This window comes from Akebia trifoliata, chromosome 4, assembly GCF_017979445.1.
Source record: "Akebia trifoliata isolate Shusen 1 chromosome 4, ASM1797944v1, whole genome shotgun sequence".
Classification (NCBI taxonomy): Eukaryota; Viridiplantae; Streptophyta; class Magnoliopsida; order Ranunculales; family Lardizabalaceae; genus Akebia; species Akebia trifoliata.
In genome coordinates this window covers 32,265,184-32,280,359 of record NC_141378.1, presented here as the reverse complement: position 1 = coordinate 32,280,359, position 15,176 = coordinate 32,265,184, and the positions used below count along the sequence as shown (strand labels likewise).

General features: G+C 39.9%; 1 protein-coding gene across 1 annotated transcript; it reads left to right on the top strand.

The window, feature by feature from the left end:
* The first annotated feature begins 6,630 nt into the window (after window positions 1-6,630).
* On the top strand, window positions 6,631-10,484 carry LOC147404739 (uncharacterized). The gene is made up of 2 exons (XM_086440805.1): window positions 6,631-6,727; window positions 9,371-10,484. The coding sequence occupies exon 2, from the start codon at window positions 9,371-9,373 to the stop codon at window positions 10,481-10,483; it is 1,113 nt and encodes a 370-aa protein (XP_086296931.1). The 5' UTR covers window positions 6,631-6,727; the 3' UTR covers window position 10,484.
* Window positions 10,485-15,176: the final 4,692 nt, after the last annotated feature.

Sequence of the window (15,176 nt, the reverse complement as noted above, 5' to 3'; positions counted from 1 at the left end):
TACTCAAAGGCTTCGGCATTACATGCTCTCTCATTCAATCATTCTGTTATCTCGGATGGACCCCCTAAAGTATCTCTTCGAGAAGCCGGCATTGACAGGTAGAACTGCACGTTGGTTGTTGCTGTTATCAGAATTCGATATTACGCATGTCACGCAGAAGTCTGTCAAGGGAAGAGCAATAGCAGAATACTTGGCGGATCACCCAGTGGCAGAAGGAACAAGACCTATCGATCAATTCCCAGATGAAAATATCTTGAACCTTGAAAAAGAATTGCGAGATAAAGTATGGCGGTTATACTTTGATGGAGCGGCGAATCAGAACGGGTACGGAATAGGGGCAGTCTTATTCTCTCCTGAAGGATGTCACATTCCGATTGCTATTAAGTTAGCTTTCTCCAATACTAATAATACCGCTGAATACGAAGCATGCATTGCCGGGCTCGAGGCTGCTTTGGATCTGGGTATCACAGAAATTGAAGTATTTGGAGATTCAGCCTTGGTTATACATCAGTCGTTGGAAGAATGGAAAACTAAGGATGTGAAACTGAAGCCCTATCACGAGTATCTGCTAAATTTAGTAAGGAAGTTCAAAGCCATTTTGTTCCAACATCTTTCAAGGGAAGAGAACAGATTCGCTGATGCTCTGGCTACGCTTTCTTCGATGATTCATTTGCCTTCAGGCATGGAACTAAGGCCTATTACAGTAGAAATCAAAGATAAACCTGCATATTGCCATCAGGTCGACATCGCTGCTCGACTCCCTGACGGAAAGCCATGGTACACTGACATCCAGAAAGTATTGGAAAGACAAGAGTTTCCAGTTGAAGCGTCAAGGAAAGAACGGCAAACCTTACAGAAATTCGCATCCCAGTTCATCCTGTGCGCAGGAAACTTATATAAGAGGTCTTATGATGGAATTCATTTGTCATGTGTTGACGAAAATCAAGCTGAACAGTTAATGGAAGAGTTGCATTCCGGAGACTGTGGACCGCATATGAGTGGAAAAATGTTAGCCAAACGAATCATGAGACAGGGGTATTATTGGCCAACAATGGAAACAGACTGTCATCACCTGGTCAAGACCTGCCATAAATGTCAAGTACATGCTAACCTCATACATGTACCTCCATCACAATTAGTTGGTTTGACTTCGCCATGGCCATTCTCTGTCTGGGGTATCGACATAATTGGCAAAATCACACCTAAAGCATCGAATGGACATGAGTATATTCTCGTGGCTATTGATTATTTTACAAAATGGGTGGAGGCTACCTCATATGCTGTTCTCACTGCATCCAAAGTTGCCAAGTTCGTCGAAACACATATTATCAGTCGATATGGGATACCTTCTGAACTGATCTCTGATAACGGGTCACATTTCAAAGCTGAATTTATTTCCCTATGTTCAAAGTTCAAGATCCGACACCACAAATCATCACCCTACCGTCCCCAGACTAACGGAGCAGTTGAAGCAGCCAATAAAAATCTCAAGACAATCATCAGGAAGATGTGTCAATCTCATAGGGATTGGTCTGAAAAATTACCATTTGCGCTCTGGGCATACCGTACCTCGATACGATCTTCCACCGGAGCCACCCCTTATTCACTAGTGTACGGAATGGAAGCTGTCTTGCCAGTTGAAATGGAAATCCCATCCCTCAGAATTCTAATGGAAAGTCAGTTATCTGAAGCAGACTGGGTTCGTCACCGGTACGAAGAGTTGAACTTAATCGATGAAAAACGACTTAAAGCGTTATACCACGTACAAGTCTATCAGAGAAGAGTCGCTCGGGCATTTGATAAAAGAGTTAAAGTTCGCAACTTACATGCTGGAGACCTCGTACTTAAAGAAAATCGAGCACCCATCTTCGATCCTAGAGGCAAATTCAAGCCCAATTGGGGAGGTCCTTTCATTGTCAAGGAGGTACTGCCTGGGAAAGCTGTCAAACTCCAAGATCACGATGGCATCGAATTACCAGAACCGACAAACCTTGACCAGATCAAGCGGTATTACATTTGAGGAGGCCATCTTCGGTCGAACCAATTTTTCTGTCACCCAATTAAATATCTCCTTTCTCAGCCCCTTGCAGCCAAAAAAAAAAAAAAAAAAAAAAAAAAAACTTTCTTCTTTCTTAGCCCGTTCACCTAACCTAGGGGAGGGAAATTTTCGAACTACGTTTTGGTCTGATCCCAAAATTCTGGGGTACGTAGGCAACCTGAGAAGTTACTTCAGGCCCGACCAGTTCAAAAAAAATATATATATGTTCTCCCGTAAAGAAATTTGTCAAAATGGGGAAGGAAAAGAAAACTATTTTAAAGGAATGCCACACAAGGGGCATTTGCATTTGGGTTCTCGAGTCTCAAATCTCCTTTCTTTTTTAACCTATTCCTAAGCCCACCTATGGAAGTCCTCCTAAGTACCGCATGAAAAGGTCGAGGAAAATAGTAAGCGTAATCAGACAGTAACTCCAGAACTCAAAAAAAAAAAAAAAAAAAAAAAAAAAAATAGCCTGCTAGGTTGAAAACCTGAAAGGGCGGCTTAGGCAAAAATTAAGGCAAGCTCGCAAGGTTGAAAATCCGAAAGGACGGCCTTGGCAACAATCAGAGTAAAGAAAAAGAAATTTATAAGCTCGCTAGATCAAAAACCTGAAAAGGCGGTCTAGGCAAAAATTAGAGCATGCTCGCTAGATTGAAAACCTAAACAGGCAATCTAGGCAAAAGGTAGAGCAATCGAAAGAGAATCTCCATCGAGCAGAGAATCTGAAAAGACGAGCCTAGTCAGAGCGTCAGAAATCTGAAATGACCAAGCTTCAATACCCAGTTTAAAACAGGCAAAGACTTACAAGACACATGTATCTCGTCTACGACTGATCTGGAAAAGTTTACTTTCCTAAGTGAACCAAAGGGGAAAGAACGTGATCTCCAAGATGAATCTCAAAAGTGAATATTTGTTCCCAACAGATGAGCTTGACTCATAATCTTCAATAAAATCGAAATTAAAAGTGAATCCTTATTGCACTGGTGGTAATCTAAGACTTCTAATTTTCATATTTAGGGGCACCTCTCCTTTTGTTTGGAAGCGTATTTATTTTCCCTTTACAGTAGGGGCACGACATTTCAAAATATGTTCAATTATCCCCAGTGTAATGTCTTATCAAACTAGGGGCATTTTTTTTAAGCTTCCCAAAGGATAAGGAATATTTGAAATTAAAGGTCACCCTTTCGATAGCATTTTTTTGAAAACCCCTGAGGTTCAAATGTTGACCTGACCATCTAAAAAAATAAAAAATAATAAAAATGATTCCTGTGGAGTGAGATTTTTACTCCGGTATTTTACTCAGACCTACTCAGATTTTGCTCAGACCCGCCGAGATTCGTCTCGGATTTGCTCAGATGCCGCCGAGGTCATCTCGGATTTTACTCAGACCTACTCAGATTTTGCTCAGACCCGCCGAGATTCGTCTCGGATTTGCTCAGATGCCGCCGAGGGTCATCTCGGATTTTACTCAGACCTATTTAGATTTTGCTCAGACCCGCCGAGATTTGTCTCGGATTTGCTCAGATACCGCCGAGGGTCATCTCGGAATTACTCAGACTTACTCAGATTTTGCTCAGACCCGCCGAGATTCTTTCTCGGATTTTGCTCAGATACCGCCGAGGGTTTTCTCGGATTTGCTCAGATGCCGCCGAGGGTCATCTCGGATTTTACTCAGACTTACTCAGATTTTGCTCAGACCTGTCGAGATTCTTTCTCGAATTTGCTCAGATGCCGCCGAGGGTCATCTCGGATTTTGCTCAGATACCGCCGAGGGTTATCTCGGATTTTACTCAGACTTACTCAGATTTTGCTCAGACCAGTCGAGATTCTTTCTCGGATTTTGCTCAGATACCGCCGAGGGTCATCTCGGATTTTACTCAGATCTACTCATATTTTACTCAGACCTGCTCAATTTATTTTTAGATTTTACTTAGTTTATCTGAATTTCTGCAAAAACATGTTGCACGGATTTTATGTTGACCTTACACAGTTTGCTATCCTCTCAGGCATGAATGTGCAGAATGGGAGATGCGCATTTTCAAAGTCATCACTACACAATGGCACACACGTGCACCCACATTGCATTTGCATTAGTCAAGGAGAATTTTTTTTCAAAATTCAAGGATCTGACATTTTTTCAGGAGAGGTTATCTCAGGATCTGGACACTTTGACAAATTGTCGAATCAGGCTGCAAAATGGCTGTCACTAGCTTTGACATCGGATGTCGCACTATCTACACAATAGATTGGGCATCTAGTTTGCTTCCACCTCTGCCAAAGAGGGGCATCTGTAGACACCCCATTATTGCATCTGCCTAATTCGACAATTCGTCACCCGATTTTGGTGGATTCCTAATGATGAATATAAAAGAACTCGAAGGCTTGTGAGTACTGCTTGGTTCCTTCTGTTTCTAGTTTCTTTTCATCCTCCCTACTCGTCACTACTCTACCTAGAAATTTACGCACGCTTAGGATCGCTACATCTTACAACCTGACTTAGCAAGCACGTACGCATAGGTTCGTTACACAAATCGATAACTTAGAGACCTCGCTACGCTAGAAAAATATAACTTTAGAACTTAGAAATACTCACACAGTGACTAAAGAAAACTCACGTTGAAATTCCTAAAATTTGTAAAAATCATCAAAATGACGAAAATACCCTTCATAAATTTCTGATGTCCGAAAAGTCTCAAAAGTACCCCCATTGCACTCAGAACGTGATTTCGAGTCTAACGGGACCCAAATCGATGAAAACAGAGAAATTTGTAAAAATAATCAAAATGACGAAAATACCCCTCATAAATTTCGGATGTCCGAAAAGTCTCAAAAGTACCTCCATTACACTCAGAACGTGATTTCGAGTCTAACGGGACCCAAATCGATGAAAACAGATGAATTTAAGAAAAATCGTCAAAAATCGTAAAAATGACCAAAACGCCCCTTAACATCTAATCCTAACATAGAGACCTTGATCCCTAGGAAAATAAAACTCAAAATAAAAAATTAAACCAAAATAAAATTAAATTGAAAATTAAACTAAAATCCAAAATTTAAAATTAATTTAAAATCGTAAAATCAAATTAATACAAAATAAAAATTACATTTTCAAGAAACCGATTAAAATACAAAATCAAAATTAAAATCAAATTGAAAATCAATTTAAAAATCACTCAACCAATTAAAATGCAAAATTGAATTAAAATTTTAAATCAATCAACCAAATCAACCAAAAAAAAAAAATCAAAATCCATTCGATCACATTTAAATCGAAATCCAATCAACCGACCAATTAAAAATTGAAATCAATTTAAATTTCAAATTAAAATGCAAATTAATCAATCCGTTCAAAATTTAAATTAAAATTAAAAATCGAATCACCTAACCAATTAAAATGTAAAAATAAAATCGAACGATCAACCAATCAAAAATCAAATTAAATCAACCAACAACTAATTATTCAAATTAAATTCTAATCGAAATTCAAAATTTAAAATAAAATACAAATTCAAATGTAATTTAAAACATCAAATTAATTTTAATCAAAACATCGACTAAAATAAAAAAAAATAAAAAAAATTCGAAATCAACCAATCGGAAGGAAAATTAAACCGACCAATTATGACTCATTGACGGAGAGTTACCGTAGTACGAGTAGCGTAGGATCCCCCTCTTCCATTCTTTAAAAAATAAAAAATAAAAAATTCAAAATAAAAAAAGAAAGAAGAAGAAACCACGTTTCTTCTTCTTCCCCACGTGCTCCCATGGTCATCTTCTCCAACTCCTCCTTCTCTCAACAACCCACGTTTTGGACCACCCACATAGCAGCCACGTTCTTCTCCTCCTCTTCACTCTCTCCCTTGATCTCTCCCATCAACCCACGTCCTCTACCCTCTTCTTCTTCACAACAAAATCAGCAACATTCTCTGACGTTTTTTCTAGATAACCACCCATACAACTACCCACATCTCCACCCTCTCTCCCCTCTTTCTCTCACGTTTTTATGAGGGAATGACTATAAAAAAAGAGCAAAGGAACCAGAAGAGGGAGTTCTCTGTTGACTGTCATTTTTCAAAAAAAGAAGCAACTTCAAGATCTCTCCAAAACAGCCCTTCTCCCCATATTTAGCTATTCAACCCTCCATTCATATCTAAAATCGTCCAAAACAATAGCTATCAGGCCTTCCTTCCATCTTCACCTTGCTGCCATTTTTTAGTTCTCCATTAAAAATCTGCAACTATCTCTTAGCCTACAACCTTCTTCCCAAAAAAAAAAAAAAAAAAAAAAAAAACCTGCAACATACCTTCACCTACTTCCTCATTTTTTATAGCAGCCATAAGCCAGCCTGTAACACTCTTCATCCTCACAGTTTTACAAACAACCTAACTCAGCTCTCACTTAATTTAATTTTGCAACCGACTCAGCCTTCTATTCATCCTTATTATTAGCAACCCATGGAGCATCTCTATCCTCACAGTTAGTATCCCCAAAAGCCATTGGTTCAATCTTTTTTTTTTAATAACTCTCTCAATTTCGGCTTTAAGCAAGCTCATAGCCATTAAGCAAGCCTAGACCAACTCGATTTTTGGGAACAGGCTTCTTAAAAGCACGCAAGATCACAACAATTACTCACACATCATTTCGAGTTCTTTTTGAAGGAATTCACACATCCGAAATTATTCGATAAAGGTAAATTTTTATTTTCATTTTTATTTTTATTTTTTTTTGTTTTTTTTTATTTTTTATTGTTTCTTGATTTCATATGCATTTGAAATAATTCATTGATTTTTGGGGTATACGTGGCATTAATGACAATGTTCGAGTTTACGAATTATTAACGTATCATTCACCTATATTTTTTTTTGATTAATAGATCGATTGAATAATTCACGTATACAAAGTTGATGGACCGACTCATTGGATGTTAATATTTATCGGGGTTGATTCATCACTTTTTGATGTTTTGGGTCGACTCATAAATGTTGAATTTTAATCGACTCAATAAAATTAATGGTGTACACTAAACATAAAAAATAAAAAATCGATTTTCACAATAAAAATTACGAGTCAACTCGCTGATTTGGGGGACATCGAAAATTTGAATCGGTTTTTATTTTCAAAATTGTGCACGTGGGTTAAATCACATATTTAAATACATGTGGTGATTTTAAAAATAATCAACGATTATTTTGATTAACCAATTGCACTCGCTGAGTACATTGGAAATTCGATTTGTGCACGTGGGTTAAATCACATATTTAACACATGTGGCAAAGATTATTTTGATTGCGAGTCGACTCGCTGATTTTTGGTACATTGGAAATTTGGTTCGATTTTTTTTAGAAATTGTGCACGTGGGTTAAATCACATATTTAACACACGTGGCGATTTTTAAAAATAATCAAAGATTATTTTGATTAACAAATTGCGAGTTGACTCGCTGATTTTTGGTACATTGGAAATTTGGTTCGATTTTTTTAGAAATTGTGCACGTGGGTTAAATCACATATTTAACACATGTGGCAATTTTTAAAAATAATCAAAGATTATTTTGATTAACAAATTCCGAGTCGACTCGCTGATTTTTGATACATTGGAACTTTGGTTCGATTTTTTTTAGAAATTGTGCACGTGGGTTAAATCACATATTTAATACATGTGGCGATTTTTTTAAAAAAAATCAAAGATTATTTTGATTAACAAATTGCGAGTCGACTCGCTGATTTTTGGGACATTGGAAATTTGAATCGATTTTATTTAAAAATTAAACATGTGGTTAACTCACCAATTTAATACATGTGGCAACTCAAAATTTGCAAGTTAACCCATTGAATTTAATGCACGTGACGACTCAGAAATCAAATTTCTTTGATAAATATCATCAATGAGTCAATTCATTAATTTCATATACGTGACATTGAAAATCAATTTTCTATTATTCAAAGTATGATCGAATTGATCCATTAATTTTTGGTGTCATGTATGCCTCATTAAATCATGTAATTATTTTAACCGTAGGATTTGTTTAGTAAATCCGATGCAATTTGATGATGATTGGACCCTAGTTTAATTTTAGTCTTTGAATGTTGACCGTAGGATATTTTTGGATCGCAGTAGAGACTGATCATCTTGATCAGGCGGGTTCGGTGCCTAACACCTTCCGAAATCCGTAACCTGACCCCTTACCCATCTCGTTGATCCACGGACCGACCCATATCCATTTGGAGTTAATTTTGGTTCCTAGACCTAAACTAGGTGGCGACTCCCTATTCTTTTAAAAATCCCCGAGATACATAGATCGGACCCCTAATCCGCTATTTAGCGGACGGCCGCGGGGGTCGAGGCGATTTCAGTGGCGACTCCACTGGGGACTTTAGGGTCAAACTTGACCCGATCCAAGACTATCCTTAGGTTGACTTTTTCATCGAGTCAACCCAGTTGACTCAATGAGAATCTTAGATTAGGTTAGATTTTGTATTTTTTTTTTATTGGCATGTGATTAGATATATTCAATTATTTATCTCTGTTGATTAATTTGATGATTGGATGTATTTAATTTGAATGGTTGGATATTTGCGAAAAACGCCCCGGGCGCACTTTGTCCCTTTGCACACACTCACGAGCATACATACGCATATTTGCATCATGTCATGTCCTTATAAACCCAGTAGCCGGATCTAAGCTAACCTGGTCCTTCGGGACACGGGGGACGCCCGTGAACGCTACAACTTCAGTACAGTACCTTCGGGTATATCAAACTGGAACACCACGTACTGCTTGACTAGGTAAAACTGGAATAGTATATCGGTGTTTCGGGCTGAAGTGACCTAAGCTTCGTCCTAACCTAGCCTCAATCATATAGAAAGCTTAGAACTTAGGCGCGGTCCTACTAGGCCACGACTCGAATCGATCATAAGTGCTCCCGGGTTGCTTTTCTCCAAACTAACCAAAAGGTAAGTGGGTGGACCGATCCACACCGCTCAAATGGAACCCGCAATATCGGTCCAACCCAATAAATATAATTGAAAAAGTTGTGTTGGCCCATCATTTTTCAACCCATTAGCCCAATTGGTACGTTGATCTTTTGGATCAATATACGAGCCGATCGAGTTAATTGGTTCAATTAAATGTCAATGAGGTGATGTATTGTTTTTTGAATCCATTGTATAGAATCGGTCCGAATGTGATAACTGAACCTTTTCTGGTTAATTCTATTCAATGGATCGGACCTTTCTTTAAATTAAAATGGTTGAATCACATTAAAAATCGTACCAAAAATGGACGGGGTTTGTTTTTAAATATGTCAGTAATGAGAGTTAGTTTCTTGGTTAGATGGCTCATGGTGATGTACAATTGTTGATGGAAAGAGCTTTAGATGCGTTCACCACCGTCGAAAAGTACAATTTTGGTGCATATGGACTTCAAAGCGTATTCTCTCTCAAGTCAGTAACTGTCAATTGGAACCTTTTATGTGCCGCGGCTAATTTCTGGGATCCGAATTACCACATATTCCGTTTTGGTTCAGTCACACTTTGTCCAACTCACGAAGATTATTGTAATATTATGGGGATAAGCACATTGGGTCCGATGATTCGTCTTCCATCGAAATCCAAATTCACAAAAGAACTCTCGAAAGGGTTAGGAGTTAAGCCAAAAAAAGCAAGAAGATTCACAGACCACGGTTTACTGAACATGCGGAGACTCCTAGAAGTACACCAAACTCCTGAACAAGAAAATCCTGGGGATTTCGCTCCAGAACTTCACAGGAAGGCCAGGGATTTTACTTTATGTCTGGGGGTATTGTCAACATATTTTCTGGTTTCATTTAGGATGGGTCATCAGTTACCAAGCTTCTTTGCAGATATTGCCGGACAACTTAAAAACAAGGTTAACCCAGTCCCCACAATACTCGCCGAGACTTTTGAGGGATTATCAAATGAGAATGCACCAGGAGGGACAAGATTTCGAGGAAGTCCACATTTGCTTTATCTGTGGTTATGTATCCGACTTCGCATCGCAGAGTTCCCGCAAATCAAGGAAAGTAAATGGGAAAAATTCACAAGAAAGGAAACATTGGTGGACTTTGCATCCATAGAAGACTGGAAGGACTGGCTCTCAAATTTGACTACACAAGATGTAAATTGGGATAAATTGGGATCAAGAATGGATGAAGGCACCGTGCTTGCTTCAAAAGGGTCTGATCACGTAATGCTCACTGGTTTGTTGAATACATCTTTTTATTGCCCAAGGATGATACCAAGACAGATAGGATTCCCTTCATGGATCCCAATGCTTCCGAGGAATCGACATCCTATTAAGGAGTTGACTGTGCACTTGGTAGAACACATAGCTACTGCTTGGGACAATCGGTTACTTATTGAATCAGAAGATCAACAAGCATTCAAGAAGCAAAAGAGAGAAGTAGAAGAGCATACAGGGTCCTAGATCGAGTCATATTTGCTTTAAGAGGAGAGTCTCCTCATTTCTTTTGTATTCGCATTTGTTTCATTGGTACGATTTTTAATGAGAAGTCTATTTTTTTTTATAAGGCCCTAATTAACAATAAATCACCTCATCAGACATAAGTTCGACCAGCACAACTTATCAATTATAATAATAAAAGTAAATGCTATCAAAAGGGATCAATTCTTAATTCACCTTTGATGGGGTTTCAGGATACTATTGCGCCCAAACTTAAGCGTCCGCCACCTGGTTGGAGTCGAGAGTCAGGTCGTTTGGAAAGAACATCAGTGCCAAGTGAACCATCAAAAATGGCTTCTGAATCTGAACTCGCGGAAATTCGTAAGATCCTGGCAGTCTTTGCAATGGATATGAACAACATAAAAAACAAGGTAGAAGTGCTAGAACAGATTTCTGAGTCAACAAGAGACCAGCCAGATGATCAAAGGGGCAAGGGACCGGAAGGTAGCACAGCTAAGAATCTGGATGAGGTTTATGAGCTTGACGGAAATGAGGAGCATTTTAATGAGAATCCAATGTTAGCCAACAGAATGACTCAGTTGGAAACAGCCGTGAAAAATATAAAAGGGATTGATGAAATCGCGGCAGGAATAGAGGCTTTGAATCAAATCCCTAAGATCCGTCTGCCCGAGAAATTTGTTATGCCAGAAATGGAAAAATTCAGTGGAGTAGGTTGCGCAAAAACGCATCTCAAGGTATATGTCACCAACATGCGTACAATGGGCCTCAGTGATGAACAGATGACATTATTGTTCCAGCGTACTCTATCAGGATCAGCGTTGCGATGGTTGATGTCCCAAGACTCAGCTGTAATTGGGACATGGGAAAATATGTCAAGGATGTTCTGGCACCAGTACAAGTACAGCACTGAAATCGAAACTTCTCGAAGAGATTTGGAATCCACTAAGCAGAAGAGTGGGGAAACATTTACCGATTTTATTAGCCGTTGGAGGGCTAAGGCTGCACAGATGTGGGATAGACCATCAGAAAAGGAACAAGTGGCAATCATCTTGAAAAACCTCTCATAGGGGTATGCCCAGCATTTAGTTGCCCAGTATCTCCCCACATTTGAATCCTTGTTACAAGCTGGAAGCCAACTTGAGGATGCTTTTGCCTCTGGGATTCTTTCCAACTCTTCTGACAACAAAGCCAAAAAACCCTTCACTAATTCCAAACCCAACATCAACCATGCCTATATAGCCAATACTTCCACTACCCCAGTTCAACCCCCAGCTCGAACCAATAATCAGGCAAATTTGGGTAAAGCCCCCCCTCGACAATTCACAAATCTAGGGATGACCCTCACTATGGCCTTCCAGAAACTATTGAAAAAAGGGCTCCTCACCCCTCTCCAACTTCAACCTCTGCAAACCCCCTACCAACTTCACATAACCTTAACGTCTTTTGCGAATTTCATCAAAGTCCTGATCATCATACTGATCGATGCATCTCTCTCCGCCATGCCATCCAAAATCTCATCGATGATAAAAAAGTCGTCATTCCTACCCCAACACCGTCAAATGTCACCACCAATCCACTACTTGCGTATCAACCTCCACCAACATTGAATATGGTTTCAAACACCCAACTACCATTCGATCCAGTCTCTCTCATCCACCCAATTTACGCCAAACCACCCAGTTATTCTCTTGTTGGAATAGCTTTCAATGATGAGGTCTATGCCACAAGCCATGAGCCATTTGATCTAACTGAAGATGAATCATACTGTCTATCCCCACCTCGCTACGATAGCCCGTCATATACCAGCCACCTCTTGGCACAAATGATCTCGAAAAGCCCATTCTCTGTAACAGATGAAGATCCTTACCTATTGGCCAAAGAAGATGAGCCATTTCCACTATCTTGTGATGAAGTCAAGCACATGACACGAGGAGGAAGAGTCTTTAAGCCACCGGAACTCAGTGTTGACAATCCAGCGGCCTTGGCAAGGAAGGAAAAAGTATACCCCATTCAGGAAACTATTGAAGAGGATGATATCGTGATCAAACAGTTAAAAAAGGCAGGTGCCAACATTTCAATTTGGGGTTTGCTCATGGCCTCCACAGCTCACAGGGAAGCTGTTCTCAAAGCGTTAAGCGCAGCCCAAGTTTCCCTCGACACATCTCCGGATCAATTAGCCAGTATAGTAGGGGCAACCTATGCTGAAAATAGTCTATCCTTCTCAGATTCAGATCTCCCAAAAGAAGGGCCGAGCCACACAAAGCCATTGCACATTACAATTGATTGCAATGGAATGAGAGTCCCTCTAGTCTTGGTAGATAATGGAAGTGCATTAAATGTCTGTCCTCTGAAGACCGCGACTTGCCTCGGGTTCAAGACAGACGACTTCAAACCAACTAGCCAAGGCGTCAGAGCTTACGATAATACGAAGAGGGATGTACTAGGAACTTTGCAGCTACTAATATCCACAGGTATAGCAGACTTCCCTGTGGAATTTCAAGTCTTGGATATTCAGTCGTCCTTTAACCTATTATTAGGGAGACCGTGGCTGCATCAGATCAAGGCCGTACCTTCTACTTTGCATCAGAAGATTAAATTCATCAAGGACGGTTTGGTGATCACACTTCATGGGGATGCCGAAATTATGGGGATTGTGAATGAAATAGAAACCAAGGATAAGTCACTGCCTGAAATTCAACCTAAAGAAAAAGAAATACAACTCAGCGGATTTGAATTTGAAAATATTCATGCGGTTCAGTGGGACGATTCTGCAAAAGAGTTGGTACCTATCGATAATACGTTCAGTTGTTGTGTGGCCAGCATGTTCAAAAACATGAGATTCTTCCCAGGCATGGGTTTGGATCGTAGACAACAAGGGATTAAAGCTGCACCAGTCATTCAAGAAGTAGTTGGGACATTCGGATTGGGGTACGAACCTACCAAAGAAGACTGGGCCCGATATTGGAAGATAAAAAAAGATAAGGAGAATGCAAAGAGACAAGGACATGTCATCGACCTAATCAACATGAAGCCATATCGCAAAACCCTGAATGGGCACTTTGTGAAAGCAGGGGAAGATTTCCCTTATTGTGGTTTTCCAGAACCCTTTATCGACCACGTCACAGGTACCCGTCAACCGGGATTTGAGATTTTCTTTGGAATGAGTTGGCCTGACAAGGAAGAAGACGAAGCATCTAAAGAACTCGAAGGAGCAGATGATTGGCAGACAACTGTGGATTCACTCAATATTTCTCAGATGTATCTCGAAGAAGGAAATGTGTCAGTCTTGTCAGTCAAAAGTAGTGCTCAAAACCCGCAGTCTGTAATCAAACCCGCAGTCGGGTCTCTTTCCAATTACCATGTAATGAGTCCTTTGTTGTATGTCGGGTCTGGTCATGATGAGTCTGTCGAGTCTGCAGTAAGTCCTGTCACCCCATCTATCTTTAATGAAATAGAAGAAGTTTCTGATTACCCCGAGTGCAATAATGATTTAACTGATAATCTGACTTCGAAGGATGAATCTTCTGATGAAGAAACTCCTATCGAATTAATTAAACAACTTGAACAAGAAGATGAACGTCGGGCTCAACCTGTAATGGAAGAAACAGAATTAGTTAATCTCGGGACTAAAGATATTCCTCAAGAGATTCAAATTGGAGTCACCTTATCTCCCGAGGAACGCGAAGGGATAGTGGATTTGCTCAGAAAGTTCAAGGACGTATTTGCGTGGTCGTATGAGGACATGCCAGGAGTAAGTACAGATATCGTCCAACATCGGATTCCATTGCATCCAGATGCTCGGCCAGTAAAGCAGAAACTCCGACGTATGAAGCCAGAATGGACTTTGAAGATTAAGGAAGAGGTCACTAAGCAGATCAATGCTGGATTCTTGGAAGTGGTGGAGTACCCAGAATGGATTGCTAATGTAGTCCCCGTTCCCAAAAAAGATGGGAAAGTGAGAATGTGCGTGGACTTCAGAGATTTAAATAAGGCCAGTCCAAAAGATAGTTTTCCGTTGCCTCACATAGATGTATTGGTCGATAATACAGCAGGGCACGCCATGCTTTCTTTTATGGATGGATTTTCGGGGTACAACCAGATAAAGATGGACCCTCGTGACATGCAAAAGACATCATTCATCACGCAATGGGGAACATTTTGCTACAAAGTCATGCCTTTCGGTTTGAAGAACGCTGGGGCTACCTATCAGAGAGCAGCTACGACCTTATTGCACGACATGATACACAAGGAGGTCGAGGTCTATGTGGATGACATGATAGTGAAATCCAAAGAACGATCGGGACACGTCGCTGCATTAGAGAAGTTTCTTACAAGGATCCAAAAATACCAGTTACGCCTTAATCCTCAAAAATGCGTATTCGGAGTGACTTCTGGAAAATTACTTGGATTCGTAGTCAGTCAAAGGGGGATTGAAGTAGACCCTGGAAAAATCAAAGCTATACAAGAAATGGCACCTCCTAAGACTGAAAAACAGATTCGAGGGTTCTTAGGCAGAATTCAGTATGTCAGCAGATTTATCGCTCAGCTCACCAATGTGTGCGGACCTATATTCAAGCTTCTCAAGAAAAATGAGCCCACAGTATGGAATGAGCAATGCCAAAAAGCTTTCGACCAAGTTAAGGAGTATCTCTCAAATCCACCCATTTTGGTTCCACCTACCCCAGGTGAACCTCTC

Excerpts from the sequence above, each read along its gene's own strand:
- LOC147404739 (XM_086440805.1), top strand. The coding sequence starts at position 9,371 with ATGGCTCATGGTGATGTACAATTGTTGATGGAAAGAGCTTTAGATGCG.